Below are 19775 nucleotides of genomic sequence, written 5' to 3' on the forward strand. Positions count from 1 at the left end.
TGTCTAACTGTCACCTTGATCATATGGATTACCTTGATTATATGTATAAAACAACAAGAACAATAAAACCGCCACGGTGGTCTAGAGGTAGAGCGTTCGCTCGCATGCGGAGGGTCGGGGTTCGAATCTCGGCTGCGACAGACCAAAGTCGTTAAAACAGGTAGTGACAATTCCACCGCCAAACGCTCTGCATCAGGTGTAAATGTTCAGATGTGAATGTCACGAATTTTCGGTGATGACTTTGAAAGTGGACGCCCCGTGTAACAGTAGGTGTGTCATGCTAAAGAACTGTCACTGCTCAATGGCCGTAAGCGCCGCGCATAGGCCTGAAACCCTTCATCGGTATGGACGTCTCCATATGAGTGAAAAATTCTTGAGAGAGACGTTAAACAAGATACAATCAATCAATCAGAACAATAAAAAACAAACTTTATTTAAAGTGGTCTTAGTCTGTTTGACAGCATGTTTGATCAAATTAGAATATCCAATGAGCAAACATCAGATTTAAGAAGATCAAAAATATCTTTCTAATGTAAACTGATATACTATATAACCGATATTCCGTTGATTTCTCTACAAGTTAAAATTGGGGTTTCTTTCAATCGAGCAGTAAGAATTCGCGTAAAATCCCAGACTTAAGGATGTACTCTACATTGTCATAATGGCTCACTTCCTTTTAAAACATGGATGAAAATTTAAATATCAGCAATATTTGCCTATTCATTTCAAATCTCGTCGCCTTGCAGAGTAGCTCAGTAGGTTAGCACGTCGACTACTGTATTGTAGGTCACGGGTTCCAGTCCAGCAGGGGTTTTCATTCTTTTTTTCCAGATTGCTTTCTACTAAATCTGTATTTTTTTTTTACTAAATAAAGTAAATTTGAAAGTTTTTAATTTCAAAATATTGATGTTCATATCCTCCACTTTTCATCCATATCAAATTTCTCTGGTACAGCATACCTCCTTAAGTCTAAGTTTCGATTTAATTTTTTTTCTCTTTAGGTCGGAGCTTGAAGCTAATCGAACATAGTAAATGAATCTGTGACATGATTTCGAGTCGCTCATCGTATAAGTTCGTCAATGCCATATGGATGCTTTGGTACTTACGTAAAATGCATGATTTTTTTGCTTCAAGACATCATAATTATATTCCCTATCCATGCATGAATAATGTTTAGTAATTGAACCGATAGATGTAGACATTGAATTGCACATGACATTAAAATATAGCATTACTAGTAACAATATTTGATAAATAAAAAGAATAATGATTGTAATTCTGTATGATTTCTTACAGTTTCGATGAGTTGTTGAATAGAAGAATGGCATCTAAAGACATGAGGTTACTTGGGCAGGATAATCCCCATCACTTAGATACTTCATATTAGCGACTATATCCGTATATCAAGTACAATCATATTGCAAGTTCCGGCAGGATAGAAACACGTGTAATGATAATAATGATAGCGTTTCCATGGCTGCCAAAATCCGATTTCTTGCGAAAGAGGCCAACTATCACGAACTGAAGTGAAGGAGGACTATGTTGAGTTGAATGGTAAACACATTCATTCATTCGTATTAGATTTCCTTTGTGTGAAGATTATGCAAGATATTCAATAATACATGTAATGCATACGGTTATATTAGATAATACTAGTACATATAATTATATATATATAATAATTTACTAAATTATATTCTACAAATGACAAAATGAAGAACAACAAGAAAGGAGGAACTCAGCAATATTCCATCATCTGGGTGTTCATGTCTCTCAATTCGATACGCAAAAGCTTGTTCTGCGTATGATCAGTTTTTAAATCGAGGCAGGCTACTGACAAACAAGTTGATGTTACAGGGGTTTCAACAGTTTCATGTCAGCATTTCGCAAATTCTATGGTCGTTATAACGATCTAATTTGCCAATATATCTGGCATTGGGTCAAATGCTATCTGACGTGTTTCATACCAATTATTAGGCACTGATTTTGACTGTGAATTACTCCGTTTATCTGAATAAAGTAACCTTTAATCCTGCAATTTTGGCATAAACACTGCCAATACATTGCATGCATTTATCCCCAGCAATACCCCCGTTCTTCACTATTTTTCCAATAACAGATCTCTTTCTCAAAGAAATTTTTAATTGGCAAACATAGCAATTATTGCCATGTATCACGCTACATTGTAGTAAGAGATCTATTAAGTCTCCTTCTATGTAGTCGTTTTTTCAAAGTGGGGGGGGGGGGGATTGTCCTCTCAAAAGATGTTGACAAGCAAAGAAATAGAAATGCAAAATCTGTACTACAATATAACAGACAATAGTCATTGACCAAAAAAATTCAGGGAGGGTATACCCCCCATACCCTCCCCCCCCCCCCCCCCCCCCGATTTTACGTGCCTGTATTCACATTAAAAGAAACAATCACCGCTATTGACACCTTAAAACTACGAAAAACACCTGGAGATGACTTGTTGACAAATGAACACATAATACATGGTGGTAAACTACTTATCTCCTGTCTTCTAAAGTTATTTAACGCAATTGAAAATTGTGGTCATGTCCCCGTCTACTGGAAACGCGGTCTGATAGTTCCGTTATATAAGGGTGGCAATAAACCTAAAGATTCCTGTAACAGTTACAGACCTGTAGCCTTATTGCCTTGTTTTTTTAAGCTTTTTGAAAAAGTTATCTACAATCGTATTACTAAGTATGCTTTACACAAGAAAGATTTTCCCAACACTCAACAGCAAGGTTTCCAGAAAGAATTAGGTTTTCTGAATGCATCGTTCAATTTACATGAAACAATTTTTCATAATTTGGAACAAGGTAGTAATGTTTACGTGGGTTTTCTTGATATTAGCAAAGCGTTTGACACGGTATGGAGGCCTGGTCTTATGTTTAAGATATACGAACTTGGCATTAGGGGTAAATTATGGTCACTTATTAACCAATGTCACCAAAATACAGTGAGTTCAATTATTGTAAACCAAACCCAATCAGATTGGTTTCCTGTTAACCAAGGTGTTAGACAGGGCGGTGTGCTTTCTACCTTTTTGTACCTTGTTTTTATTAATGATCTTATTCATGAACTACAGTCGGGTAGTCTAAATACTGGCGTACTAGATATCCCTAGCAGCTGGCCCTCTTTAGCTGACGACTTGTCATTAATTGGCATACCACCACTATCGCTCCAAACAATGCTGGATATCGCTTACAACTACTCCAGTAAATGGCGATTTACTTTACATTCAATGCGTCCAAATCCTGAGTCTTGCAATTTCGAGCTAAAGGAACAAAGTTAGACAAATTATCGTGGCACTTAGGTCCTTCCAAAGTGACATGCGAACAGTCCTATAACCATCTAGGAATTGTTATTAACCGCAAATGCAAACTCTCGGAAAGAATACAGGAATCTTGCAACAAAGGGCGTAAATCTTACTTCGCACTATCCGATCTTGGTACACAGTTTCTTAGCCCAATGACAATGTCTCATTTGTACAAAACGATCGTACTACCATCAGTGCTTTATGGATGTGAACTCTGGAGCAACATGTCATCTGTTGATAAAGTTCGACTTAACACATTCCAACACTTTATTTGCAAAAACTCCCTTCATTTACCAAAGTTATGCAGGTCAGATATGTGCGAATCACTTTTCAATGTTGTACCCATATGTGCTGAAATTGACGTGCGGAAACTTTTATTCTTTGGAAGATTATGTCGTCTGAATCCAAAAACATTAACGAAGTCAATATTTCTCGCAAGACTATTTTCCTATCTGTACAGTCTCTCCGATGTTCATTCTGGTTTTATTCCCGATATTGTGAAGACTCTCCAATCATATATATGGCACGCCAAATTCACAAAAATGAGCTAAACATAGTTTCACAGTTGATAAACTAGGTTTATCGACTGTAAACTATAGTTTACGGATCGTAAACTATAGTTAACGATTCGTTAACTATAGTTTTCATCCGTAAAACTATATTTAACGGTTGTAAACTATAGTTTACAAATGCTAATCCAAGTTTATCTGTCTTTAAATAAACATTAACAATAGATTTTTCTGATAAATACAGATTCACATTTGTAAACTATAATTTACATTTGTTAACTATAGTTCACAATTGTTAATCCTAGTTTCACAAATTGTGATACTATATTTATCAGATAAACTATGACTTGTAAACCGTAGTTTACAATCGTGAAACCGTATTTATCAGATAAACTATGTTTTGCAATCGCTAATGATTGTTTTCATTGTTAATTATAGTTTACGCTTGTGAAACATAGATTATCTGTTAACTATGGTTTACAAGATGTGAAATATAGATTAACGTCGTAAACTATAGTTTACGGTCCGTAAACTATAGTTTACAGTCGATAAACCTAGTTTATCAACTGTGAAACTATGTTTAGCTCATTTTTGTGAATTTAGCGTGCCATACATATGATCTTGTTTCCCATTTATGGAAATTTCTGGAGGATGGATCCTTCCCTTCGAAGCTGAACTGGAAGAATATGGTACGTGGTAGAGTCATGACCTCGCATCTATCCCAACGTCAAATACGAATGTTGCACGACCGTGAATTTCTTTCCTTTACACAAATTTTCTCGGACTCAAAACCGTCGTCTATCTGGTTTTTAGCAACAACAAAAACTACAAGGAAATTGAACTTTGCAAATTCATATGCAAACTGTGCACCAATACGTGCTCAATGGACCAATTCCAAAATTGCTCTCTTTGTGGAAGGTCTTTCTCTAATGTGTTTCAACATTCCTCTTGTGCATGTCCTGCAACTGCAATTATTAGGAACAATTGGTGGAACGTTATCACAAACTGTTTTGACATACGCCTATGTGCAGAGTTATGTGGATTGACAGAAAATGAAATGTTTCTTGTTCTTCTGGGGCGGTAAACAATACACGAAACCAATAATCAAACCTTCCGCTTACTGAACTTCAATTTTGTTCGAAGCGCAGCTGCGCATTACCAGAGAGCTCTGGCTCAGTTACAGGTATCGCCTCCCTAGCTGTCAGACACCATGCCGTTATCTGCCCCCTATCCATCACATACTTTAAGGGTAGTGTATATATGTTTATTCTTCTATATTCTTTTTGTTTGTATATATATATATATGTATGTTCAAAATGTAATATTCATGTATATGTAATTGTATATTAACTTATATTGCAATATCTCCACATGGAGGAAATAAAGAATGAATGAATGAATGAATGTTTGATTTGCTCAGATATTATCATTACAGTTCGATATGCTAAGTTAGTTTTTTTTATACATTTTGATATAACTTTTTAGACGTTGACAGAGGTAGAAATTGAATACAATCTCTACCCAGAGTTGTCGTTCCTTGCTGTCCCGTACACTTATTTGTGAGTGTAAGGAACGATAACTCTAGCTAGAGATTGGTCATAATAGCTGCGGTCAGATCGGTTTGTGAGTGCTACGTGTTAGTTCTGACGAGGCCGTAGAAGTGGGAAGGTGTGTCCTTCCAAACTGTGAAAAAGAAAGACCTGTTTGGTTTTCAGGGGCGTAGCTAGGACTATTTCAATGTGTAGGCCCGAAAGATGAAACCGAAGGTTTCACCGAGGCGCAAAGCGCTGAGGGGGTAGGTGCGGGAGGGGGGTCGCCCCCTCCCACTAGGGGGGGGGGTAGGTGCGGGAGGGGGTCGCCCCCTCCCGCTAGGGGGGTTCGGGGGGTCTCCCCCGAGATAATTTTTAAATATTAAGACTCGTTTTCACTACTCTGAGCATCAAAATGATTGCAATAGACCTTTTATATAAAAAAAATCAGATTTCTGGTATCAAAAATTATAATTCTTGATAAAAATAAATAACTTGTTTTTTTTTCTGATATCAAGAATTTGATTTTTTGATATCAGAATATCATTTTTTGATATCAGGAATTCGAGTTCTTGATATCAGAAAATGATTTTTTGATATCCAAAAATGATTTGTGTTTTCTGATGTCAGAAATTGATTTTTTGATATCAGAAAATAAAGACTCATATAAAACTTCGATCGACTTAATGAATGCTCCCTGTGAGCTTCAGCTTCCCGCCTGAAATTTGTTGCAAACCTGTAGATGCATGTGAGGAATAAATGGTTAATTTAATTCATTATGGCAAATTCTTCCATATCTACAATGGTCAACACTGCTTTGTCCGCGATTCACTATGAAATGAACGGGGTCGATCCTGAAGAAGTGCAAACGAGACCCGAGGAGAATGATGGAGACGCACTGTACAGGAAGATGAAACTATCATTCATATAGGCCTATATATTCCTAAACGGCGTAATGTACCTATCACATTTTCAACACTTCATTTCTACATCTTGAATATGTCCAGAGCTATCAAGAACTCTTATAGAATTCTATCGTTAACAAAAATCTTCAAATTAATCTGAAACATCAACGAATTTGAGAAAGCAAATCGGGCACTGTAAACTGTACTGTTCAGCGATTTTCTACGGGTCAAGGGAGTATTCATTATTTATGAAAAGATTTTTCGACATTTTCTTTTATTTTCTGAGATCAGAAAATATATTTTGTGATATCAAGAAATTAGTTTGAAATCCTGATTTCAGAAAATCATTTTTTGATATCAGAAAATCGATTTTTTTGATATCAGAAATGTGATTTTTTGATATCAGGAATTCGAATTTTTGATATCAGAAATTGTCTTATATTTTTTTATATCAAGAATGTGAATTTCTGATATCAAAAATTATATTTCTTGATATAAGAAAATTTTAATGTATTTTTTGATATCAGAAAATTATATTTTTTGAAATCAAATAATAAAATTTTTGATATCAGAAAATGACTGTTATTATTTGATATCAAGAATTCGAATTTCTGATATCAAAAAATTATTTTTTATTTTCTGATATCAATAAATAGACTTTTTGGTATCAAAAAATTATTTTTTTGATATCAGAAAATACATCAAAAATATTAAAACGGCGCCTCATATAGAACACTATAGCTCAATAACAAGCGTTGCAAACCCAGTTCTTTTTAATTTCCTAATTATCCTTCACTGTAGAAATAAAAAATACAATTCCCAAAAAACTTACATTTTACTCCAAATGTCAGGTGCGAACCTCTTTAAGGCGTAATTTTCCACTTTAAAGATGATCTCCAAAAAATGTCTTTAAAAAACTATGGAAAATAGAAGGGGAGACATCAGTTTTAGTGTGCTAAAACAATTCTTCCTAGTTATCCAATGTTATCCTTGGTATCCACAATTAATGCATATATATCTATAAAGCAGCAATTTTTTGAAACTGTTGAAATTTTAATATTTTTGCCATTTTAACCAGTTTATATGTATTTTTATCATGCTATTTAATGAAAATGTGTGAGTTGTTGATGTCGAAATAAACCTTTGTTTTTGTATGTCTGACATCAAGATTCGGCAATATATATATTTTCTTCGGTTATTGATTAAATTAACCAATATTAAGTGGAAATCCATACAATTTTCTACTTTGAACCATTAATTTTGATAAGTCCCATGAGGGCGGAGCTACCTTTAGTTACAATAAAATATGTTCAACCCATAACATTGTCTTTGTATTAATCGGTGGTAAATAATCGCCACGTTTTAGAATGTTTTTAGACACCCATAACATGCACGGTCTTAAATTTACATTTCTAGGATGAAATTAGGAATGCGTCTTGATTTGCGATTGCTATGAAAAAATTGTCTGTGTCATCATCTTTCCACATTTTAGTACTTTTTAATTTTTATTTATTTTATTTTTTTTTGGATAATTCATATGTATTTATCATCCAAAACTGTGTCGAGAATGGGTTGTCTGCTGAGAAGATGTTTCTTAAATACTAATATAAACCGTAGCTGCCGAACCGCATGCTCCACTTGGGTCCCCAGATTTCAAGTTCTTTTACATTCATGTAGTGGTACTTGGGTTGTGAGGAAGTGGTCGTTTTCCATTAGATGACAAATATGCATGGAAATAACTATTTTTCTGGAACCTCATTCCAGTGAACTTTAGAAACTGTAAAAGGGCATTTTTCCGGAACTTTTTTTTATTTGTAGAAGAGATCTTGGCTACAGACATATTTAGTACAAATGTACAGTACATGCATCATATCTTAGACTTGTTGCTATTTGACCTAAATTTCTATTTGTTTTGTAGAGACATTTTTGTATTGTTACAACCATTTTCGACTCTGTAAAACATGACAGGCCATGCCAATGATGCCACAACTCATCGTCAAACAATCCTACCAAAGTCCAATAGTTTCAAAAGCAGATGAAATATTACAATTTGTAAAATATTCGAATACCATACACATGTTCATGAAATAGTAAACCCCCATATATTTGTTTGCAAATTACAAAACCCCCTTATGTACGTTTGTGAAATAGTATAACACGCTATATACATACCCGAGAGGATTCACCCTACGAAGAAGAAAAAAAAATAATAAAAAGGGAGATTATTTTTTTTTATCACAAATTTGCTAAATGGTGAAAAGTATAACATTCAAAGGACTTGCAACACATTTAAGAAAAAAATAATTATATATACAGATAGATAGGTAGATAGATATAAACCAAGATGTGAATTTTTAAAGACATGTTCCCTAAGCTGGCTGCAAAATACCCAAAAGACTTGGCATTGTTTACCGAATATTTCTGTCGCATGGTTACAATATCTCGTTCCCTTTCAAATGTGCGCCAGAGGTGATTTGCAGTTAAACGGTGGAAGAAGGCACGATGGCTGCGGTGTTCATCTGTATATTGGTGGGCCTTTCTTTGGCTTCTGGAGAAATTACACAGCTGCAGATGACCAACTGTGGTAATTATTGCTTAATATTTTGACCATTTTATTACGATGCGTAATATGTTCAAAACAAGGATTTAATCATATTGTACGTATTAAACTATTAATACATGGTAAAGATTAGTTTCATAAAGATTACCTTGAAAAAAAAATTATATCGTGTGCACGACAAAGAAAGCCGACAAGTCACGTTCCATGGTTGGTGACCTTTAACCTTGAATCTTGACCTTAAACCCAATGAATACAGCAGGGACCAAAGACCGTTTATAATATTCAGTTCGAACTTTTGGTAAATATAAAATGCGCGCAATAATTCAGAACTGAAGATATCATTAATTATTTGAAAATATCTTTAATTAAATTGTTGCGCGCATCAAATGAATTGATGATATCTTCAAATAATTGAAGATATCTTCAATTGTTTGAGTTTATGTTAATTTGGTGCTCCATATTGGAAAGGTACATATAGTGTCATTATTTAATCGTACACTGTATTCATATTTTTATATACTTAGATTAAATCTTTTGGTCACTAGAAATGCTTGGTCACCTGAGTGTCATGTTCATGTAACAATAAGAGCTAATTACCAGAGACTTTTTCTGATTCTTACTCCTGCTTTTATGATTTGACGTTGACTAACGCGCAGTCTTGGATTAGTCTTGTGCGAGATAAGTCGTGTGCACGAGATAATATGTCGTGTGATCGAGATAACAAGTCATGCGCACGATATATCATGTCGTGCACAAGAGATATTACGTCGAGCGCACGAGATAATGAGTCGTGCACACGAGATAATAAGTCATGCGCATGATATATTACGTCAAGCGCAATACAATCTTTTTCAGAAAAAAAAAATGTATATTGCGTGTCCTAAATATACCACCGTAAGCATGCATTCAACCATGTAAACCTTTTCAGGTTCGAGTAGTGACATCCAAATTCGACAGGTGTCCGTAACCCCTATGCCGATCCAAGTCCCGGGAGATATCCACCTTTCAGTTGATGGCAGTCTGACAAATTCCATAGGAAGCTCTAAAATGACCCTCTCCATACACAGAAAAACATTTTTAGGCCTGGAAGTTCCAATTCCTTGTCTTCTGCATGTGGGTTCCTGGTGAGTCAGAACTATTGGATAAATAAAGTTTTCGGATCTGATCTATGGATTTTACTTTCCTACGGACATGTTAGTAAAGTCAGCATTTCGTAAATATCACAAATTCATTTTATGCGCACAACAATTCAATTAAAGATCTCTTCAAATAATTAATGATATTTTTCAATTCTGAATTATTGCGCACATTAATTGAATTGTTGATAGTATTGATTGAATTGTTGCTTTCTTCAAATGAATTGATGATATCAACAAATATTGAATTGAAGTGAGCTACAATTCAGCTGAAGAGAGAAACAATTCAATTGATGCGTGCAATTCAATTATAGCGCACACTAATAGAACTATTGCTCTCTTCAATTGATGCGCCGCGGTGGCCGAGAGGTTAGAGCGTTCGCCCCGCATGCGGAAGGCCGGGGTTCGAATGACGGCCGCGACAGACCTAAGTCGTTAAAACTGGTAGTGACAGTTCCATCGCCAAACGCTCGGATGCCACGGGTCCTCGGAAATGACCTTAAAAACGGATGTCCCTTGTCACAGTAGGTGTGGCACGCTAGAGAACCCTCACTGCTCAATGGCCGTATGCGCCGAGCATAGCTCTAAAGAAGCCCTTCACCTGTCTTGGTGACGTCTCCACCAAAAATTCTCGAGCGAGACGTTAAGCAAGATGAGAGAGAGAGAGAGAGAGAGAGAGCAAGCAACTATTATACATTGTAATTATATAGTTACCATCAATTCAGAGTATCCACAATTAATTAATTAATGATCTCTTTAATTGAATTGTTGCTCTCTTAAAATCAAAGTACTGAAAAGCGCTAAGCCGACTTCATGAATTCTGTATGTAATGTTAATGAGCAGGAACAACATTAGTTATTCTTTATTTTCGCATAACTAAGTAGTACATTTTCTGTAAGAAAATAACAAATATGGATTGGAAGCAATGTCCTGAAACTTTTCAACACGTTGAAATATAAATTTTATATGATGTTGTTAAAACAATGGTCACTATGATAATTTTGATCCCACACTAAACTAAAACCCTGTCCTTGGATCATGAAATTTACAATTTTGGTAAAGGACACCTGTTCTTACTACATATCTATAATCAGAATTTAGTATCAATAGCATTACCACCGCTGCGGTGGTCCAGAGGTAAAGTGTTCGCTCTGTATGCGGGCGGTCGGGGTTCGAATCCCGGCCGCGACAGACCTAGTTCGTTAAACAGGTAGTGACAGTTCCATCACTAAACTCTCGGCATCAGGTGTGAATGTCACGGGTCCTCTGAGATGGCCTTTAAAACGGATGGGACATCACAGTAGGTGTGGCACGCTAAAGAACCCTCACTGATCAATGGCCGTAAGCGCCGAACATAGGCCTAAATTTGAAGCCCTTCACCGGTCTTGGTGACGTCTCCATATGAATTAAAAATTATTGAGAAGAACGTTAAACAAGATATAATCAATCAATAGCATTTAAGGCTATGTTATTCAAATATTTGACAAATGAACACTTTATACCCTGTTTAGCTCCCACCCATCTTCCCAAGGCAAGGGTTTCTGATCCGCTCTGCTCCGGTCCCTGGATCATTAAATGCTCTACATGACTATGCATTTTTTTCTCTTACAGATGTGGTGTTATAGAGAAGAACATTTTTGGTAGAAAATGTGAAAACAGTTGTAATGGTAGTTTTCGGTATAAAGTGTTCAATTGTTATTACACAACTAACTTACTGTTGTGTTCCAGTTAAATAGTGTATGAAATATTTTTAGAATACAACTGAAATGAAACAAATCAATAGTTTGATACATATATGTAAGTCACTTATAATAGAAAGGAACAAACAAACTGGACAAAAAAGAAAATTACACATAACCGCATACACTAACAAATGCCACATGTCAAAACACACCAATAATGCAGGATTATGAAACGCTTTACATCCATTTCATTACCTTACCAGAAATCATTTAAATACACACATAAACATGCATCTGTATGACTTGTACTACAGAATCCAGTGCATAATTATCTGTAAATAGCAATCAAACCATGAAAGTGGAATTATTTTTTGTAATCAATAATGAAGTTATTTTCAATTCAAAATCAGGTTGAAGAGAATCTGAATCCAAATAAGTCCGATAAATACATGTATAACTGAAAACAAAATTTAGGAAGTTATTTAGAAAAGATGTTCATCATACATGTGCAATATTACTTTGAAACTGAATACTGCGTCATCAACAAGAGTGGAGATAGCTCATTTTTAACATGAAAGTTAGTGCAAGAGGATATACTAATTCAAATATGATGATGAATTAGACTAACATATAAGCATGGATTTACATTTAGCAATTGTAGTGATTGTTTGTTATACGTAAATCTAAAAAAAAAAACCTCTGTGTAAAAGTTCATATTCATATTGCAAAGGAGACTCACCCGTTTGTCTGAATGAGACATAATACACATTGCTATTGTTTTAATTTTATAAAACAGTTCTTTATATGAAAATGCTAATAACCTTAGCAAAAAACCATAAGATTCGAAGCTTGTGTAGGAGTTCTAATATGAAAAAAAAAACCAACAACGTAACAGAAGTGACTCAATAAATATGCAAGATTTACAACATGTAAATGTAGCTAAATGAGAATCCCAAACTAGGCACTGAAAAGTTACAAAAGTAATTTTCAAACGGTAATGTTCTAGAAATAATGAAGAGGCATCTCACCAAAAAACTAAATGCATCTTTTTTATATGAAAAGATCGTTCAGCGAAAACAAAATGTGGGGACAGGGAACAACGACAGTACATCCATGCCCCTTCCCCTTCTTCATCATTTGTACGTTCGGAAATACATGTAGCATATGCATGTCATTGTCAATTGTTTGTTTGAAGTACGAAAAAATTGAAAACACGATTACTTTTCGGGGTACCTGTAAAGTGCGAAACGAAATCGAAACGAAACGAAATCTACCGAAACGAAAAGAAATCTACCGAAACGAAACGAAACCCACCGAAACGAAACGAAACCTACCGAAACGAAACGAAACAGATTGTATAACCGAACTCTTTTAATTATAATAATTAAAAATGGTATCTTAGGCCCCTGTGAAAGTTACCACATATAAATAAAATTCGCCTCCCCTTTGATGTAGGCTTTCGGCTTGACTGTTACAAAGTTTTAAAAGTTGGAAAGGGGGGAGTAAGCACAAAGTACATATCCGTAGTTGATTAAATGCCATGTACAATTAGTTCGGATTCATACATTTCAGAACCGAGGGTTACAGTCTCAGAGATCTGGGGAAACACACTATACGAGGGGTGGGGTCGCCGACGTTGGATCCGCCTTTGGACATAGATACATTGTTTGAAGAAGCTGGTGTCTGAGAAAATTGAAAGCAGGAAGAGCTCTTAACCTCTTATTTTATCTCTAACTGCTGAGGTGCGAGTACTTTCAATAATGGAAAAACTCTATACATTTGGGATGTTGCTAAGACGGGGAATTGAAAACGGGACGGAAAACGGATTTTTTAAAATGCAATTTGGAAACTGAAAAGGCTTATGAACAAGGGGATTTTAAGCAGAAATCCCAAAGAGAACGGGAGGACATATTCAGAATCCACTTTTTGATATGCTACATACAAATACACAATATCCACATGTATACATATATTTGTCTTTAGAGCAAAAAAACCTGAAACATGTATTTATGCCCAAAATCGGATTCAACGCCGACGACCCCATCCCTCGTTTAGTGTGTTTCCCCAGACCTCTGACCTGTGAGACTGTAACCTTCCGTTCTGAAATTTATGGATCCGAAGCTAATTGCACATGGTATTTATGTACTTTGTGCTTAACCCCCCCCCCCCTTTCCAACTCTTAAAACTTTGTATCAGTCAAGCCGAAAGCCTACATCAAAGGGGAGGCGAATTTTATTTATATGTGTAAACTTTAACAGGTTCCTTAGATACCATTTTCAATTATTATAATTTAAAGAGTTCGATCATACAATCTGTTTCGTTTCGTTTCGGTAGGTTTCGTTTCGTTACGGTGGGTTTCGTTTCGTTTCGGTAGATTTCATTTCGTTTCGGTGGGTTTCGTTTCGTTTCGGTAGATTTCGTTTCGCACTTTACAGGCACCCTTACTTTTCGTTGTATGTAGCGTGCTGTGGACCGCAAACCATTTCACATTCATGCTTGACACAATGGCAATGTTTATCTAACACTTGTTCTAAACATATGTATTTCAGTATACAGCCCTCGTAAAATTCCATGCGGTGTTTTGAATACTTGAAACCGGAGTATTGTCTTCCATAATATAATATAATATAATATAATACATGTATAATGTTGAACCTTTTATCTTTTCCTTGCCCCAAGACTATTATTTTTAGTCTCATTTTTGAAACTAAATCACGAAATCAAATTTGATTGTGTTGACGATGATTCTGAAGAATATCTTGGTCGTTTAGAAATAATGAAGTAAGCTTAAGTTACACCGTTGCATCCTCTAAATTTCTGCATGACCGACTTACATATATGATCGGGGAAGGTGTAAGCAGTTACGCAATATCATCCTTCTGAGACACCGATCTCTGTCCTTCGCTGTCAAAGCATAATCGTGCACAAATTCTTTCTCGTTCACAATGGACGCGGATCAGTTAATTTTTTTTACTGTGTTGCACACATTTTTGCTGCGTCGGACAATTTTACCGAGTCGGAACAACAGCCAAAACACACGTGGAAAACCCTCCTGACTCGTGTATAGCTTAATGACGTGGCTTCTAATTATAGATTGCACCATGCAAATTGATTTCCCTGGCCTCTAAGCGCCATGCGAAGGTAACAATGCAAAGGCACCCTAGCTAAAACGGTTTCATATACATATTCTTATTCAATTTTAGATTTTGAATCACTTTAATTATTACAGACGCATATTCAAATGGGAAATTTAACTGAAGAATGACCTGCATCTGTGTCTCACTTTCCCCAAGGATGAGGACAAAATATCACCCTTTTTATACATATTTTATTCACTGTTCAACGAACTGTATTTCCGGGGGGAAAATGCAACTGCAGATATGAATGTTATCCCCGTGCTAGATCGGTTGCAAAATTACGACTACTTTAAACACGACTTGTTGACTACAGCGATGCATAAATTCGCCTATAGGTGGCGATAAACCGGAAACATGATGACGAAAGCAAAATCCAACTGGCGGCAACAAGCGCTTAAGCTACGCTTAAAACGCTTAAAAATAATGCGCATTGTAAATAATTAAAAGATATCTTCAATTTAATTAAATAAATCATTAATCAAATTATTTGTACCAAGCTCCAAAGGAAAATCTGATGCATCAGTTGATGAGAGCAGTAATTGAATTAATGTGCGAATCAAATTATTGCTTTCATCAATTGAAATCGCGTGCACATCAAACCAATTATTGCTCTCATTGGTTGTGCGCATCAATTTGATTATTGCGCTCAAAGATATCTTCAATTATTTGAGTTTATGATAATTTTGCGCCTTTCGTTCTTCCTGGTTATTAGCGTTGAGATCAAACAGAGGATGCTTTGCTTTCAAAAGGACAAAGAATATACATAACTGATTTTCACTTGCTTATGGGAATGAAAACATGCACTGTCAGTCAGATTATGTCTTCAACTGAACTTCAAATATCAATGGTGGATCCAGGATTTGTTGAAAGGGGGTACTATTCGCTGGGGGTCGCCTGAAGGCCTCCAGTGGGTCCAGGGCGAAGCCAAGAGGTAAAGCCCCCGAAAACTTCAATGTTTTGAGGTTTTTAAGGTTACTACAAAATCTAATTTACCGTATATGATTTCATAACAATACACAAATTCATAGAAAATGTTGACACTAGAAATTTGTCATTCAATTCATACTTTCTAACAAATGAATTCCGTGCATTTACACAATAAACTGTTTACCCCTAATTAAAGCATAATGACTCCGATAACAGCGTGTTACCCCGTGAAAACAAGGCCTATTACAGAGAGTTTAAACCCTATAATAGCGTTTTTACCCCAGGCTTATTACAAAGTATCATAACACTATCACGAAGCGTTTTTGCATATGCGAATAAATAATAACTACTGAAATTGACAGGTTAATTTAAAATATCCGGTAGCTTGTGGAAATGTGCTATATACTGTGTAAAATACACAGGCTAGACCATCGTCGCTAGCCACAGTTACTGAGTCTGGTAGTACCTACCCTACACTACAGATATTTCTATTGATTGTAGAAATATCCCCAAGTTAGAGAGATATTTTTTTACGCTAGGGAGATATCTCTTTAATCAAAAGAGATATCTTTTCAACTAAAATGATATCTCTTTAAACAAGAGATATCTCTTTACGCTAGGGAGATATCTATTTCTTTTTGAGAGATAGCTCTTAAAGCTAGAGATATCTCTCAAAGAGAAAGAGATATCTCTCTAGCGTAAAGATATCTCTCCATCAATGTAAAAAGAGATATATCTAAGTTAGAGAGCTATCTCTTTAAATTTTCAAAAGAGATATCTCTTCAAATTAAACAGATTTTCTACCAGTGATCATAATGACTTCTCCCTGTTCCATCACCATTAATATGATGTAACCTTAATTTTTCAAAATACTTCTAGTATAAAAATGGCGGAAAAGGTTGAAGAGGTGGTTGGGGTAACATTATCAAGTTGCCGAGAGGCTAAACCCAGTCTAGCTCACATATTCTATAAATTTATTGTCTTTGTTTTTTATTACCTGTATACATTTCATATGCGGTAAACGCAAAATCTTCGCCCGGGATTGCAGTGGTAAGATTTGCTTTGGCGGGCTTCCGGTTTAGGGAGAATTCCTTAAGTATTCAAACTAATAAAAAAAATATTGGAAAGAGATATCTCTTTCTCTTCAAAGGATATATCTTTTTCAATGATTAAAGCGATATCTCTTATACTTTGAGAGATATCTCTCTAGGAATTCTTCGAGATATTTCTTTAAGTGAAGGAAATATCTCTCAAAAGTAAAAGAGATATCTCTTTACGTGAAAGAGATATCTCTCAAAGTGAAAGAGATATCTCTAATTGAAAGAGATACCTCTTAAAGTACAAGAGATATCTTTCTAAGTGAAAGAGATCGCTCAAATTGAAAGCGATATCTCTTTTTTCAAAAGACATCTCTTAAAATTAAGATATATCTCTCATTTTAAAGCCATATCTCTTTAAAATAAGAGATAATTCTTTAAAGAGATATCTTATTTTTCGAATAAACAGTAAAAGGGTTTGCCATACTATACAAGCTTGACCTGTTCTCCGAAATCTGCCACTGAGATGTATGGTAAAATGTCTTGTTTCAGTACATACAACGATCTCTGCACAATGGTTGACCAAATGATAACGGAGAACTGGGCAGGGATAATGGGGGGTATAGGCCAACAAGTCAACACTATGCTGAGTAGCGTGGGAGTTAATGCCAGCCAATGTCCACAGACTCCTAAAGAACTTCACATCACCGACTACACCATCACAATCCCCACGATTCCATCCATTCTCAGTTGGTTTGCAGCGGTAATTATTTTTTATACCTGGCGACTATTTATCATACATGTATTATGGTGCATCCTCAGGTGGTGCTTGTCCTGTCTGTCTGTCTGTGGCAAAAACACGAACCTTGATCATATATTTTACACCATGAGGTAGAGCTTTCATAGTTGGCATGTGTATTCCTTGTGTCAAGACATTTCCACTGACACCAAAATCTTTGACCTGGGACGTTAACATTGACCTTTGACCTACTCTTAGAAAATTCGATAAGCCAATTCTTTCAAACCGCAAGAGGTAAGTACATTTTTTTTTATATTTATCATGTGCATTTTAGTGAGAAAACCTTTTCAACAATACCAGATTAGTTGACCTTGTGACCATGACCTTTGACCTAGATTTTGGAAATTTAAAAAAAAAATTTAACCCTGGGCGTAGCGGCTAGGTAGGACTCGGTGTCGCTACAATCTTGAACGATGTGCTAGGCTAGCCCTACGTAGGGATAACAAGCGTTAATTCATACAGTGCGTTCAATATACCTAGATATCTAGCCTAGCACCTATAGGCTAGCCGCTACGATCTTGAACGCAGCCTTGGTCTTTTTGTCATAATAGGTAGAACTTTCATATTGATATATGTATTCCTTGTGGCAAGACATTTCCATTGACACCAAAATTTTTGACCTGGGACATTAACATTGACCTAAAATTCGAATATAAGCCATATCTTTCAAATCGTAAGACTGGTGCTGTTTTTTTGTTTTTGTTTTTATTAAGCATGTGCATTTTTTGTGAGAAGACCTTCCAACGATACCAGATTTGTTGACCTTGATCTAGTTTTTGGAAATAAAAAAAAAAAAAAAAAAAAAACTACGTACATTGTCTTACAGTTCCACTTTGTTGTAATCCAAGAGCATCAGTGTTTCACAAGCCCATCATGTTTTTGAATGGTGGCTTTGGGAGGTACAGTGTAGGGTGGGGGCCACAATAGGGGATCAAAATTTTACATGAGAATACCGGGTATATATACTGTATATAAAATCCTCTCCAGAACCATTGACCATGATAAGTCATTGATATATCATTTAATGTCGTACACCACGTTTTCAGAAATTAAGATAGAATGTAAATATAAAATAAATTTTGTTTTTTCAAATACAGGAGGGTATGAACAGCAATGCTTCATGCAGGCAAAAAAGTGTCACAGTTCATATCTTTGATGCATGTATATTTTTAAAAAAATGGAATCTATTTTTTAAATATACTTTCCAACTGCATCATGATACCATATACATTGTATGTTGTTACGATAAGATATGTATATCATACAGGCTCGTAATCAATACAATCGATCTATTGTGGGATTGTTACGTCTCTACAATGTTTTATCTATTGTGGGATTGTTACGTCTCTACAATGTTTTCATTTCGATGCGTTAGTGATTATATGTGCATTGAATTTTCAGGGCGATTACCATGTCAATGTTAAAGTGAACGAGAATTCTACTGGTAGACTGTTGCTGTGCCTGGACCTCCAGCTCTCAGTAACAGAGCACAAAGACCCAGGCAGTTCAGGCTGGCTGTTAGGTAGACGGAAGAGAAGATCTCAGCACCGAAAATAATCAAGCCAAGATAAAAAGGATCTATGTTATCATTAATATTGGTTGGCAATTTACTTGTTATATAGGAACTTGCAGTGATTCTTGAATAAAAATTACTCTTTTGGTATAATATCTGTAATATCTTTAAGTTCTGCTCGAGTTAAACTGGCTAGAATTTTTCTTCATGCTGTACCATAGTTTCCATACCTGACAGTAGCAAATTTGGGCATTGTTTCAATGTAGTTTTTCATTAATTAGAAGTCAAGACAGTTGACTTGTTTTTGTATTCATCATGCACCTAGAGTTTTAGATGGAAAGAATAGTGTTGAATCATTGATAACAAAACTTGGACACCACCCAATGGGACAACTACTTGCCATACTTCATTCTCTACCCAGAGTTCCGTGCGCTCCTCGCACTTCACCTCTGTCAAAGGCTTTTTACAGAAATCTTGTAAAAGTTTCTTTGATCCAACATTTATGTTTTGGACTAAATATTTAGTCATATTATGATATGTTTTTGGTGCAATCAAATTGATGCTTACTGTAAATTGATTAGAATCGCCGTTTTCTGATCATAAATTTGGAACTACTTCGTAATATGCGTATGAATGTAGGATATACACGTGGTGGAGATTTAAATGTAAACATGGAATCAAAAGTAAGAAAGGCTGTAAAAATACGATAAAAC

The 19775-nt window shown here is 35.6% G+C and overlaps 1 protein-coding gene across 1 annotated transcript; it reads left to right on the plus strand.

The window, feature by feature from the left end:
• The first annotated feature begins 8671 nt into the window (after positions 1-8671).
• On the plus strand, positions 8672-19215 carry LOC125681050 (ganglioside GM2 activator-like). Its single transcript, XM_048920948.2, has 4 exons — positions 8672-8855; positions 9760-9955; positions 17303-17513; positions 18951-19215. Exons 1-4 carry the CDS (start codon positions 8774-8776, stop codon positions 19104-19106), a joined length of 645 nt encoding a protein of 214 aa, XP_048776905.1. The 5' UTR covers positions 8672-8773; the 3' UTR covers positions 19107-19215.
• The last annotated feature ends 560 nt before the right edge of the window (positions 19216-19775 follow it).

The sequence above is a fragment of the Ostrea edulis genome, chromosome 2 (assembly GCF_947568905.1).
Source record: "Ostrea edulis chromosome 2, xbOstEdul1.1, whole genome shotgun sequence".
NCBI classification, from domain to species: Eukaryota; Metazoa; Mollusca; class Bivalvia; order Ostreida; family Ostreidae; genus Ostrea; species Ostrea edulis.